Here is a 10,560-nt window from a genome sequence, read left to right as displayed (position 1 = left end):
GCGCCCTAACAAGATGAAGAAGTTACCCAAGAGCAGAAAGAATTACAACAAGATGGAAAATGACGTCGTTTTGACATCCGCAGATAACGAACATTCTCTGCCGGAGAATGTTTCCGGCCCCGATGTTATCATTGTTGGTGCTGGTGTTGCTGGTGCTGCTCTGGCCCATACCCTTGGCAAGGTACGTACGTAATTCCTTTTTTTCTTTTTTTGGCTTTTTGGGTTTATTTAATTTCAATTAAAATAAACGAAATTGATATGCAGGATGGAAGAAGAGTTCATGTGATCGAAAGAGACTTGACGGAGCCTGATAGAATTGTTGGTGAATTGCTACAGCCTGGAGGATACCTGAAACTAGTTGAATTAGGCCTTGATGGTATATAATAACATAACTAATTAATTACAACAAGTTTCATTAATTAACACTATTGTACTTGTTTTAATTATCTGAATGAATGCAGATTGTGTGGAAGAAATCGATGCCCAGCCTGTAGTTGGATACGCTCTGTTCAAGGACGGAAAAATTACAAAAACTCCATATCCACTGGGAAACTTTCAGGCTAATGTTGCCGGCAGGAGTTTCCACAATGGCCGGTTCATTCAAAGAATGAGAGAAAAAGCTGCTACTCTTCCCAGGTACGTGCATATAATATTTTTTACTATTCTCAAGTGCGAATATCTGCATAGATTATATCAACAATCAAATACAATGCATTGATTGCTCCAGATTTTTAACAAAAACAAAAATAATTGGCGTTTGACAATTTAATGATCAATTCAGTGTACGGATGGAGGAAGGGACAGTGACATCCCTGTTTGAAGAAAATGGAATTGTGAAAGGGGTTCATTACAAAACTAAGGACGGTCAAGAACACAAATCTTGCGCTCCTCTTACAATTGTATGTGACGGTGGCTTCTCCAATCTGCGTCGGTCTCTTTGCAATCCAAAGGTGAAAGTTTCTTTCGTATTTTAATTTTAATTTTTTTTTGGCTGCAACCAAGTTTCCTTAATTTGTTTATCCTAATAAATATTGATAGTATCGAACTTGAATTGTTTTAACAGGTTGATATACCATCATGCTTTGTCGGTATGGCATTGGAGAACTGTCAGCTTCCAGTCCCAAATCACGGACACGTAGTTTTAGCAGATCCCTCACCCATCTTATTTTATCCAATTAGTAGCTCAGAAGTTAGATGCTTGGTTGATGTACCAGCTGGTCAGAAATTACCTTCAATTGCCAATGGTGAAATGGCCAAATACTTGAAGACCAAAGTGGCACCGCAGGTACATTTTTCGAATTTGTAATTGAGTTGAGCTGCATGTGTTAATCTTTCTTTAATTTTCTGCCACACATGCGTTTATGGTTGGCTATTTTATTAAATGTTAAATTACACAGTTAACGAAAAGTATTAGGAATCCCTTGTGAAGCTAATCATAGTTACATGATGAGCACTGTTGTTTGTTTCAGATTCCTGATGAGCTTCGCGATGCATTCGTTTCAAAAGTTGAGAAAGGCAGCATTAGAACAGCGACAAATAGAAGCATGCCGGCGGCTCCCAAACCTACGCCCGGAGCCCTTTTGTTGGGTGATGCTTTCAACATGCGCCATCCTTTAACTGGTGGGGGAATGACTGTGGCTCTCTCTGACGTCGTCGTACTTAGAAATCTTATAAAGCCTCTTCAGGATTTTCACGATGCTGCTTCTCTTAACCAATATCTCGAATCCTTTTACACCTTACGCAAGGTAACTGTCAAATTGAGTCACTGTCTGTCGAATATAAGTGTGTGCATGGGTGATTGATATTATTTTTCCATGCATGCAGCCCGTGGCATCTACAATAAACACTCTGGCAAATTCTGCTTACCAAGTGTTTTCAGCATCATCTGATGAGGCAAGAGAGATAATGCGGCAAGCAAGTGTTGATTATTTAGGGCTTGGAGGAATTTACACATCAGGAGCAATGGCTCTACTGTCAGGCCTAAACCCTCGCCCATCAAGCTTAATTTTCCATTTCTTAGCAATGGCAATATTTGGTGTTGGTCGTTTGTTATTACCATTTCCTTCGCCTAAACGCTTGTGGATTGGTGCTACGCTAATTTGGGTAAGCATTTTCCTTAGTCAAAATTCTCATCAGATGGGGACGTTTACATTAATTTTACAAAATAATAATTGACAAAAAAATAATATGATATTGTATTGCTACAATTCACATTTTGTAAAGCGTAAACGTTTGCAGAAGAGAAGAAGTAACTATTTATCTGCTTACTTTACAGTTAATTATTAAAATGATCGTTTCGATTATTTTGATGAATAAGAAAAAAAAATCATATTTATGCAGGGTGCATCAGAAATTCTTTTTCCCATCATCAAAGCGGAGGGAGTGATGCAAATGTTTTTCCCTGCTACTGTTCCAGCATTATATGGAAGAGCTCCTCCTTACTTCTCTCAAGCGTAATTAATTCTTTGTAATTAAAATTGCCATTATTTTTTTAATGATTATATTCGTTATTATTTTGTGACAATTAATTCAACGTTAATTTAAGGTTTAATCACTTATGTCACCTAAGATTAATGCCCATCTTCTTCATATTTATAAATAAAATATGCCGTAATGATTGTGTCAAAAAGAGCTTAACGTCCTAATAATTACATTACATATATAATTGTTTTGATTACCTAACTTATGATAGAGCAAGTCATTGGAGCACTAGCTAATTACGTATTACACTAATTTAATTATTCAGGCTTTTATTTTTCATTTATTAATTGACCATGCATAAGATCATTATCGCATTGCTTTTGGTACATTCAACAATTCTTGGAAGGTAGCAAAACACGATTGAGATATTCACCAAGAGCCCATACGGGAAAGATGTTTCTGTAAGCAGAATAACTTATCATACAATTCTTGTTGAATACTCCCATGATTTCCTATAAAAGAAGAATAAATATAAAGGTAAGTATTAATAAACTTATTATACTAGTTTTATCTTTCAAGTCTCACAATTATTATATTCAAAATGATTATCTATCTCTCTCTCCTTTTTTTTTTAACTTAATTATGTCTCTCTTTATAGTATGCAGATTTACCTGCTGTGGGAAATCTCCATTTTCCATTTGTGAATTAATGAGCACCTTTGCAGCGCGGTGTAATGGGATTGAATCTCTATGAGCCTAATCCATTTATGTAAATAAAAATATTATTAATTGACATTATTGTTAGGATTTTGTTTAATTATAATTCGATTTAAAGAATATATTTACTAATTTACATACCTGGCCAGCTTCAATGAGAGATATCATTGCCCACGCAGTGTTTACGAGATGTGATTTATTTCCTTCCAGATTTGTGTATACCTTATCAAGGATTTCACAATGGCAGTTTAAAAATAAAAAATGTACAATCAATATAATGGTTTTTTCCCCCACTATGCAATTAACAATTTCTTTCCCAAAATTTCCTGGGAAAATAACAAACTTGGATATCCTTAATAAACTCAAAATTAGGTTAATTACCTTGTTTTGGCAAGAAAGATAGCTCTCTCCCCACCCACCAGAATCAAGCTGTTTGGATAGCAAGAAATCACATGCTTTTCTGATGCTATTGCTATTTTCATATGTCATGCCGCAAGCCACCAGGCCCTTTATTCCAAACCACGTTCCATATGTGAAGCACACTCCCCACGACCCATACCTGAATTCATAAATAATCACTTCAAATTATCATAACATTTCTTAACATACTAAAATCAAGATGCTTAATTATTTAATTAGAGAGTGATATACAGGAAAGTTTTATTTAAATCAACATGACATTTATATAAAAGTTAAACATACCACGAACCATCAGCTTGTTGTTTGCTTTCAATAAACTCGATGGCCTTTTCAATACTTGCTTCTATTTCTTTTCTCCTATGTCCTGGATAGCTTTTCATGAATGATTTTAGACCTTGGATTGCTGCTGAAGTGCACTCCACATACCTAAATTAAACACGAAATATGAGCGACCATAACTCCTGTAATAAATTAGACACCTAATTTAATTTTAACTACTCTTAAATTTAGTTTGTCATAACTTGCACATATTGATTATCTGCATTTTGATGTAGCTTAGAAAATTTTTATTTTATACATTTTGATTGCTAATTAATCAATGGAATAATTAATTAATTTGGTTATCTTACTGATAATCTATAATGATATCTCCGAAAGTTTCAGCTGGATTGATCATCTGAAATTTAATACAAATAAAATCTTGTCAAAACTTAATCAATGCCTCACTCCTCAGTTAATAGACCCAATTAATTGAAAGGAAAATATTTTTTCTCACCTCTAACCATGGATAAGATCTTGTTAGCTCATAAGATGCAAAGCCTCCAGTGCTGTTCTGCAACTAAGAAGACATGCATTTGTACAAACCTGATATGTTTTCTTTCGAAAGACAAAATTAAATAGTTGATAATCAATTTTAAGACCGTTGCCTATGAAGTACCTGTAGGGATAAGATAACATTAACGGCATCATATAACTGATTTTCTTGTATTGCTACTCCCACTATGTCAGATGGCAATTGAGATAATAATATTGCTGCCTGTATGATCATGAATTGAAACAACATTTCCATCGTAAGAAGTTTTATCAGTTGAATTAATAAGTATCCACATGCCAACGTAGCATATAGCCTCAGGAAACAGAGACTTGGGAAAAAGAAAATGTACCTTCAATCCTTCAGCAGTGCAATCTGAAACAGGCCAACCATTGTCAGGAGTGGAGAAAGGCCATCCTCCTTTAGAAATATGGCGGTACCAATAATTCAGATCACCGGTGCAATCTTCCCGAACCTTAATTGACAAATTTAATCATGATTTATGAACAAGAAAATCCGCTAACATTTTGTTTTAATTTAAGATTAAAGATAGGTTTAAAGGTTTGATCTTTTAAATGAAATTAATAGATACTTGGGTGTTTTTCAGGAAACTGAAGGCTTTCACAAGTGTTGAACCATATTCGTCAACAAGATCAGTGGCCAAGATTGCTTGGACTGCAAATGTTACATCCCACAGTTGTGACCCGTTGTATCCCTGTCATTGAGGATTTTATAATTAATATCAAAATCCCCAATTGATTAAATTTTTCCTAAATAAAACTGTTTAACTAATTGCAACCTGCATCTTCATTCCATCTTCAGCAATCCAGAGATAGTCTTTAATTCTTGAGAGGTGACGTTTATAGGCCTCAGAATTTGGGTCCTCCACCCAACAGCAAATCATGTTTAGTACCTATGTATGCACAAAGGTTTGACAATGAATTCAAATGTAGTGGGCTGATATTATGTGCGCACACATGTTACTATTTCATTGGTGGGGTTGTGGGCCCACAACATAATCCTCCTAATAAAAAATTGACATGCGTCCTATTGCGTACTATAACGTGCGTGACAATACTCATCCAATTAAGATCATTTAAATGTAATTAATTGATCTTACATTATTAATTAATATTCCTAAAATAGCTTCCAATGTATCAAAAACCATTCTAAAACTTTGTAAATACAATTATTTTTCCAAAAAAGCTTACAATGGATTTGATTTGACCAATGGCAGAATAAGAATTTTGGTTCAATGGGAGGTATAATAGAGAAAAACAAACTTTTTAGGCTAAAAGATAAAAACTGTAAATATGAAGGGATTAGGCATAAAATTTACATTAAGTGGGTTAAATTTCGTCCTGAAAATTACCTTATTGACGGGGCCAATGCAAATATACTGAGTATTCTCATCTTCATAATGGATGTGCTGCATTACAGTTTTAAGAGCATTGTGTCTCAGCTTAGAGAAAGGCCATTTCATTACAAGAGGTTCCCCAATTTTGTGAAGACACCCCCATAATATGTCTTGGATCATGGGGTGGGGATAGTAAAGGTCCTCCTGCAAAACGTTAATTTTTCTCCTATTATATTAGTAATAATACAAATAAAGCTAAATATACCAATTGCCATACAAAGTTTTATTTGCTTACAAATTGGTATGGTATTTTCTTTAAACAATTTTAATACAAATGCTCTCTTTACAAGCAGGTCCAAAATTAAAATCTTGTCATATTAGAACAAGGGAACCACTCTAGTTTTCTTTAATTAATATTTCAAAAATAATTTCTGCAACCTCTATCGTCCTTCCGTCTACTTTTGAAGAAAGTGACCTTCCATCCACTTTTGATTTTGATAGGAAATTAAATATTATACATTATGCGAAAATATTGATCATTTGATTGTCTTTTATTATAGATCTCAATTATTGATTCAATCTAAATCATTCGGGAGTTAAATATTTTTAATTTCTTCACAATTACATCGTACTACTTCTCAAAAAATAAAAGAGAAAAAGAAAATTAGATCGTACTATCTTCCCTACTTTATAATCAAATTTGTTTATATTATGTTTTCAAAAAATGAAAAAGATTATCTCACTCATTATTTTATATCTTATTCTCATGTCACCCGTACTAAAATTTATAATTTAATCCCTTGCAAGCGACACCGCCAACATTTTTTAAAGCCCCAATTGGCGAATCGTACCACTCATTATTATTAATTTGAGCAATTAACCATGCATTGACAGTAAAATAAAATTAGTTTTCTATTAGGCTAATGCTAAGTTACATGCATGTAAAATAGGGGGATTCTTTCTATTAAGTTATCAAAGAAAAATGAGTGGAACCCCTTGAATAAATATCTTTAATTATTTAATTAATTAATTTATTTATAATTTATAATTAATTGAAAAACTATGGGTAAAAGTAAATGAATTTCATTATATATATTTATATATTCGGGTTCCCTTATATTATTAAAGTAAAACACGTTATATTGGAGCGTGTATTTTGTCTTTTACTTTATCTCTTACTTTAATAATTTAAGAAATCTCTAATTAGATAATCACTGTATATAAATTAAACTTTTGCATTTAATTTTCAATTGTTTTGTAAAAATTCATAACAAATTAAAATTTTATGAAAATTTTGCTTACTTGTTCCATAATTTTTCATTTACTTTTGCAATTAGTTGTGAAAAATAATTAGTCAATTAATTAAAGAATTAAATATATTCACATATATCCCAATGTCAAACAACCACAAAGGATAAAATGATAAGATTAAAAAAAAATTAACACCCAAAAAATTGAAATGTGTTTTAAAGTATGAAAGGGTTTCGATTAGTCTTATTAAACAATATGGGTTCGCTCTTTTTCTCAAATTATCACATAAAAGAGAAATGAGAGGAAAAAAATTGACATCTAATATTGTAATTGTAATATTTATTATTAGTAGAGTATTAAGTTAATTCGGCTTGTCTTTTCTCTTGTCACACATAAAGTTATGAAGTTTTTAAATTTAAATAGAATGGAATAAAGATTATTTTAATTTTATTGTACCTTGGCACACAAATTTCGGGCATGGTCCCAATCGATGTAGTGATAAGGAAGCGTGTAGAGCTCCTTTCTAAGAGATAAAATAAGAGAATTGAATGGACCGACAAATCTGGTTCCATACAAATACGACATTGGCAAATACACCATCCGACAATGACACCACATACGCCCTGCATACGTTCATTAATTTCATTAATTTATACGATCCATTTACTTGTATCATTCAAAACTACAACTAATTAATTTACTATTCCAAAATGTACTAACACGACAATATGGGGAATTTTCTCCGACGTACATGTATTTATTCTATAAAATCCAAAATTAATTTATGATTATTGATATATAGTTAACCCAGTATTTTTATGGCCATAGTAATTAAAGTTTGGAAATTTTAAAGTGTGGGAAAGTTTTGGAAAATGTATAAACCGTGCGGTTTAAATTCTTTAAGTTTTAAGCTTTTAAAATCCCACAGTTTTAAAATTTTCCTGAATTTTTTCCGCACTTTAAGATCCGGACCAAAAAACATAAACATCCGATATTAATTAACTACATGGTATAATGAGTTCCTTTTCACTTAAAATATCAATTTAAGGTTTTGAATTTACACATAAAAAAGCTGGATTATAGATAATATAAACAAACACACAAACAAAATTAGTTTTTACCTGGATGAAAAGGAAGAAAATAAGGGAGAAGCCATATTTCCGGGGGTAGTGGATTGTTCCCACTCCACTCGTATACTCCAAGCACCTATTTTTATTTTGCCGAAAAATATCGGTAGCAAAAATCTAAATAATGATTTGTGAAGATAAAATAACAAAACAGTAATATAAAATGTGAACTAATTGTATACGGTTTGCTCGCAATTCAGTGCTAAATTGTTGTGTATTTTAGCCTTGAAATGCCAACATTCGTGAACAAATTTGCACGAAGACGTTCAGACCGGAGAATGATTACAAGGATGTAATGAATGGTTCATACCGAAAGCCACATCTTTCCCCAAGATGGAATGGAGGTCACCCCACCGCGATCAAGGATCCATTTTCGGGCTTTTTCCATGGCACCATCATCCCCACCGTCCATTGTCTCTCCAAGCAGTCTCAAAGTGACATATGATAGCGCAGTACAGAACATCGTGCTGCACCCTTCTATATGCAATCCCCATCCTCCATCTCTATTCTGTAGATTATTGGTTTCACATTACTCCGCAAAAATTATGGCTTAGTTTCAATAAACACCTTCAGTTTTGTAAAATATTTGTTGAGAAATTAATCTACACGGTTAATAGAATTGTTTAATTATGTATTTTTATAAGTAAAACATATACCTGGTGGTTATATAGATAACGAATCATTTCCCTTCGATGTTCCACTGTTAAAATTGCATTCAAGGCACCGGTTACAAATAAGCCCATCACCTGTCTCATAATTTATTACACATAAATATTGATTTTGAGTTTGAAAATGGATATATAAATGATGCGACTTAATTTTGAAAAATATATATATATTTTAAAAAAAAAGAATCTTAATCTTAATTTTCAAAAATATGCATAGATTTTTTTTAAAAAAAAAAAAAAAAAGAATGCTGATGCTTGTCATGATGACAACAATATGAATAAGACATTGAAAGCAGTTTTTTTGCTAGAAATACCTACAATTTTTTTTTTTAATAACAGAAAGGGAGAGAAGGGGACCGTGAAATTGTAAATTCAATGAATTTGTTCAATTCTTTGTGACTAATAAGAACCTTATATTAAACTATATGGACATGTATAGACTTAAAAAATACCAAAAATGATAACATTATTGAAGTTCAGTTTACTCGTATCGGTGCTGATGTGATTTCTGAAGAGAAAAAAATATGATTTCGGGAGGCTGGGATCATTAACATAGTGAAAACGACTATTGAAATTTTTTTTTCTTTTCTTTTCGTTAATTTTCACGAAAATAAATAAAGATTTGAAGAAGGAGATCATATTTCTTTAATCCGAAAGTTGGCTTCAATTTGTCCAAGTACAAGAAAGTCTTACATGAGATCATCATTTGCACACTCATCTAACAAAGTTTTGATTACACACGCACATCTTGAAATCGACCAATTGTGAATACATACGAATAAATGATTTTTAAGATGAATGAATATCATGATTTGATCAGACGATCATATTAAGCCTCTCTCATATAAGTGATTAAAAACACTCACACACATTTCTGTGTATCTTTATTTTTTTATCCAAAATATTATAAAAACTCAAAAGACAAGTAAACTAATTGAGGATCACCATATATGTATGTATATATAGATATACCAAGCCAGGAAGAAGGAATAAAGGGCCACCATAGTCACCAGGCCAAAAGCCATCCTCGGCCTGGAGACTAGAATAGAATCTCAGAGCTCTCCTCAATGTTGTACTCACAACTTGCTCATCACTTATTTCTTCATCATCTTTTACTTTCACCTGAGGCAGCTGCTTCATCTCACATGCATTCTCCTTCGCAAACTGTACATATAACATAAACACAAGTAATATATTACTCGGTAATTCTCAAATCCTGACGACTTCATGATGAGAATTATATTAATGGTTGAATCTGCATTTTATAAAGTGCGAAAATGATGAAAATCTTGGTGTAAAGTTTACATACATACAAACGATATTTCTTTACCTGAAGTCTCATTAAGAGATCAGAACTGTGCTTCGTTAGAAACCGATTCTCGGTGAAATCATTGCGAAGTTTGTTAACTTGTTGCCGTTCTTCAGGAGTTCCAAGATTTGGGTCAAATTCCCAGAATTGTCTGCCAATATGATTGTTCAAACTTGTAAGCCATGGATCGTTTTTACAATTTCCTTCCGAAAGCTTCAATTTCCACATTCTTTAAATAAAAAAAAAGCTATATATATGAAGAGATTTGGAGCAATTTGGCAGCAATGACACAATGTTTAAGCAAAGCAATATGTGTGCATGAAGAATTAGCATTACATCAAGGTGATTATATAGGCATTAATTCTAATTACAATTACAAGGGTACCCTTAATTAACACTTGCGTTACGATTTAATCACATTATAGGAGCCGTCGCCTAGCACATGAATTTCAATTGTCTCCAAATTAAATGATTATTAAA

At 32.6% G+C, this 10,560-nt stretch overlaps 2 protein-coding genes across 2 annotated transcripts; one reads left to right on the top strand and one right to left on the bottom strand.

The window, feature by feature from the left end:
• Positions 1 to 1,069: 1,069 nt before the first annotated feature.
• LOC102615022 (squalene epoxidase 1-like) lies at positions 1,070 to 2,457 on the top strand. Its single transcript, XM_006474589.3, has 4 exons — positions 1,070 to 1,285; positions 1,470 to 1,745; positions 1,825 to 2,103; positions 2,341 to 2,457. The coding sequence occupies exons 1-4, from the start codon at positions 1,091 to 1,093 to the stop codon at positions 2,455 to 2,457; spliced, it is 867 nt and encodes a 288-aa protein (XP_006474652.2). The 5' UTR covers positions 1,070 to 1,090.
• A 285-nt stretch (positions 2,458 to 2,742) lies between these two features.
• Positions 2,743 to 10,340, bottom strand: LOC102615312 (cycloartenol synthase-like). Its single transcript, XM_052434253.1, has 18 exons — positions 10,102 to 10,340; positions 9,744 to 9,935; positions 8,760 to 8,849; positions 8,414 to 8,611; positions 8,098 to 8,182; positions 7,433 to 7,599; positions 5,741 to 5,929; positions 5,168 to 5,281; positions 4,961 to 5,083; positions 4,721 to 4,843; positions 4,495 to 4,593; positions 4,333 to 4,389; positions 4,187 to 4,233; positions 3,840 to 3,983; positions 3,519 to 3,696; positions 3,279 to 3,359; positions 3,093 to 3,176; positions 2,743 to 2,933 (listed from the first exon to the last, which is right to left on the bottom strand). The coding sequence occupies exons 1-18, from the start codon at positions 10,306 to 10,308 to the stop codon at positions 2,811 to 2,813; spliced, it is 2,301 nt and encodes a 766-aa protein (XP_052290213.1). The 5' UTR covers positions 10,309 to 10,340; the 3' UTR covers positions 2,743 to 2,810.
• Positions 10,341 to 10,560: the final 220 nt, after the last annotated feature.

This window comes from Citrus sinensis, chromosome 9 (assembly GCF_022201045.2).
Source record: "Citrus sinensis cultivar Valencia sweet orange chromosome 9, DVS_A1.0, whole genome shotgun sequence".
Taxonomy (NCBI): domain Eukaryota; kingdom Viridiplantae; phylum Streptophyta; class Magnoliopsida; order Sapindales; family Rutaceae; genus Citrus; species Citrus sinensis.
This window is presented reverse-complemented; position numbering and strand designations above follow the sequence as displayed.

Excerpts from the sequence above, each read along its gene's own strand:
- LOC102615312 (XM_052434253.1), bottom strand. The coding sequence starts at position 10,308 with ATGTGGAAATTGAAGCTTTCGGAAGGAAATTGTAAAAACGATCCATGG. Across the intron at positions 4,594-4,720 it reads GCACTGCTGAAGGATTGAAG|GCAGCAATATTATTATCTCA; the intron begins GTACATTTTCTT and ends ATGATCATACAG. Across the intron at positions 2,934-3,092 it reads ATGGAGATTTCCCACAGCAG|GAAATCATGGGAGTATTCAA; the intron begins GTAAATCTGCAT and ends CTTCTTTTATAG.
- LOC102615022 (XM_006474589.3), top strand. The coding sequence starts at position 1,091 with ATGGCATTGGAGAACTGTCAGCTTCCAGTCCCAAATCACGGACACGTA. Across the intron at positions 1,286-1,469 it reads AGACCAAAGTGGCACCGCAG|ATTCCTGATGAGCTTCGCGA; the intron begins GTACATTTTTCG and ends TGTTTGTTTCAG. Across the intron at positions 2,104-2,340 it reads TTGGTGCTACGCTAATTTGG|GGTGCATCAGAAATTCTTTT; the intron begins GTAAGCATTTTC and ends ATATTTATGCAG.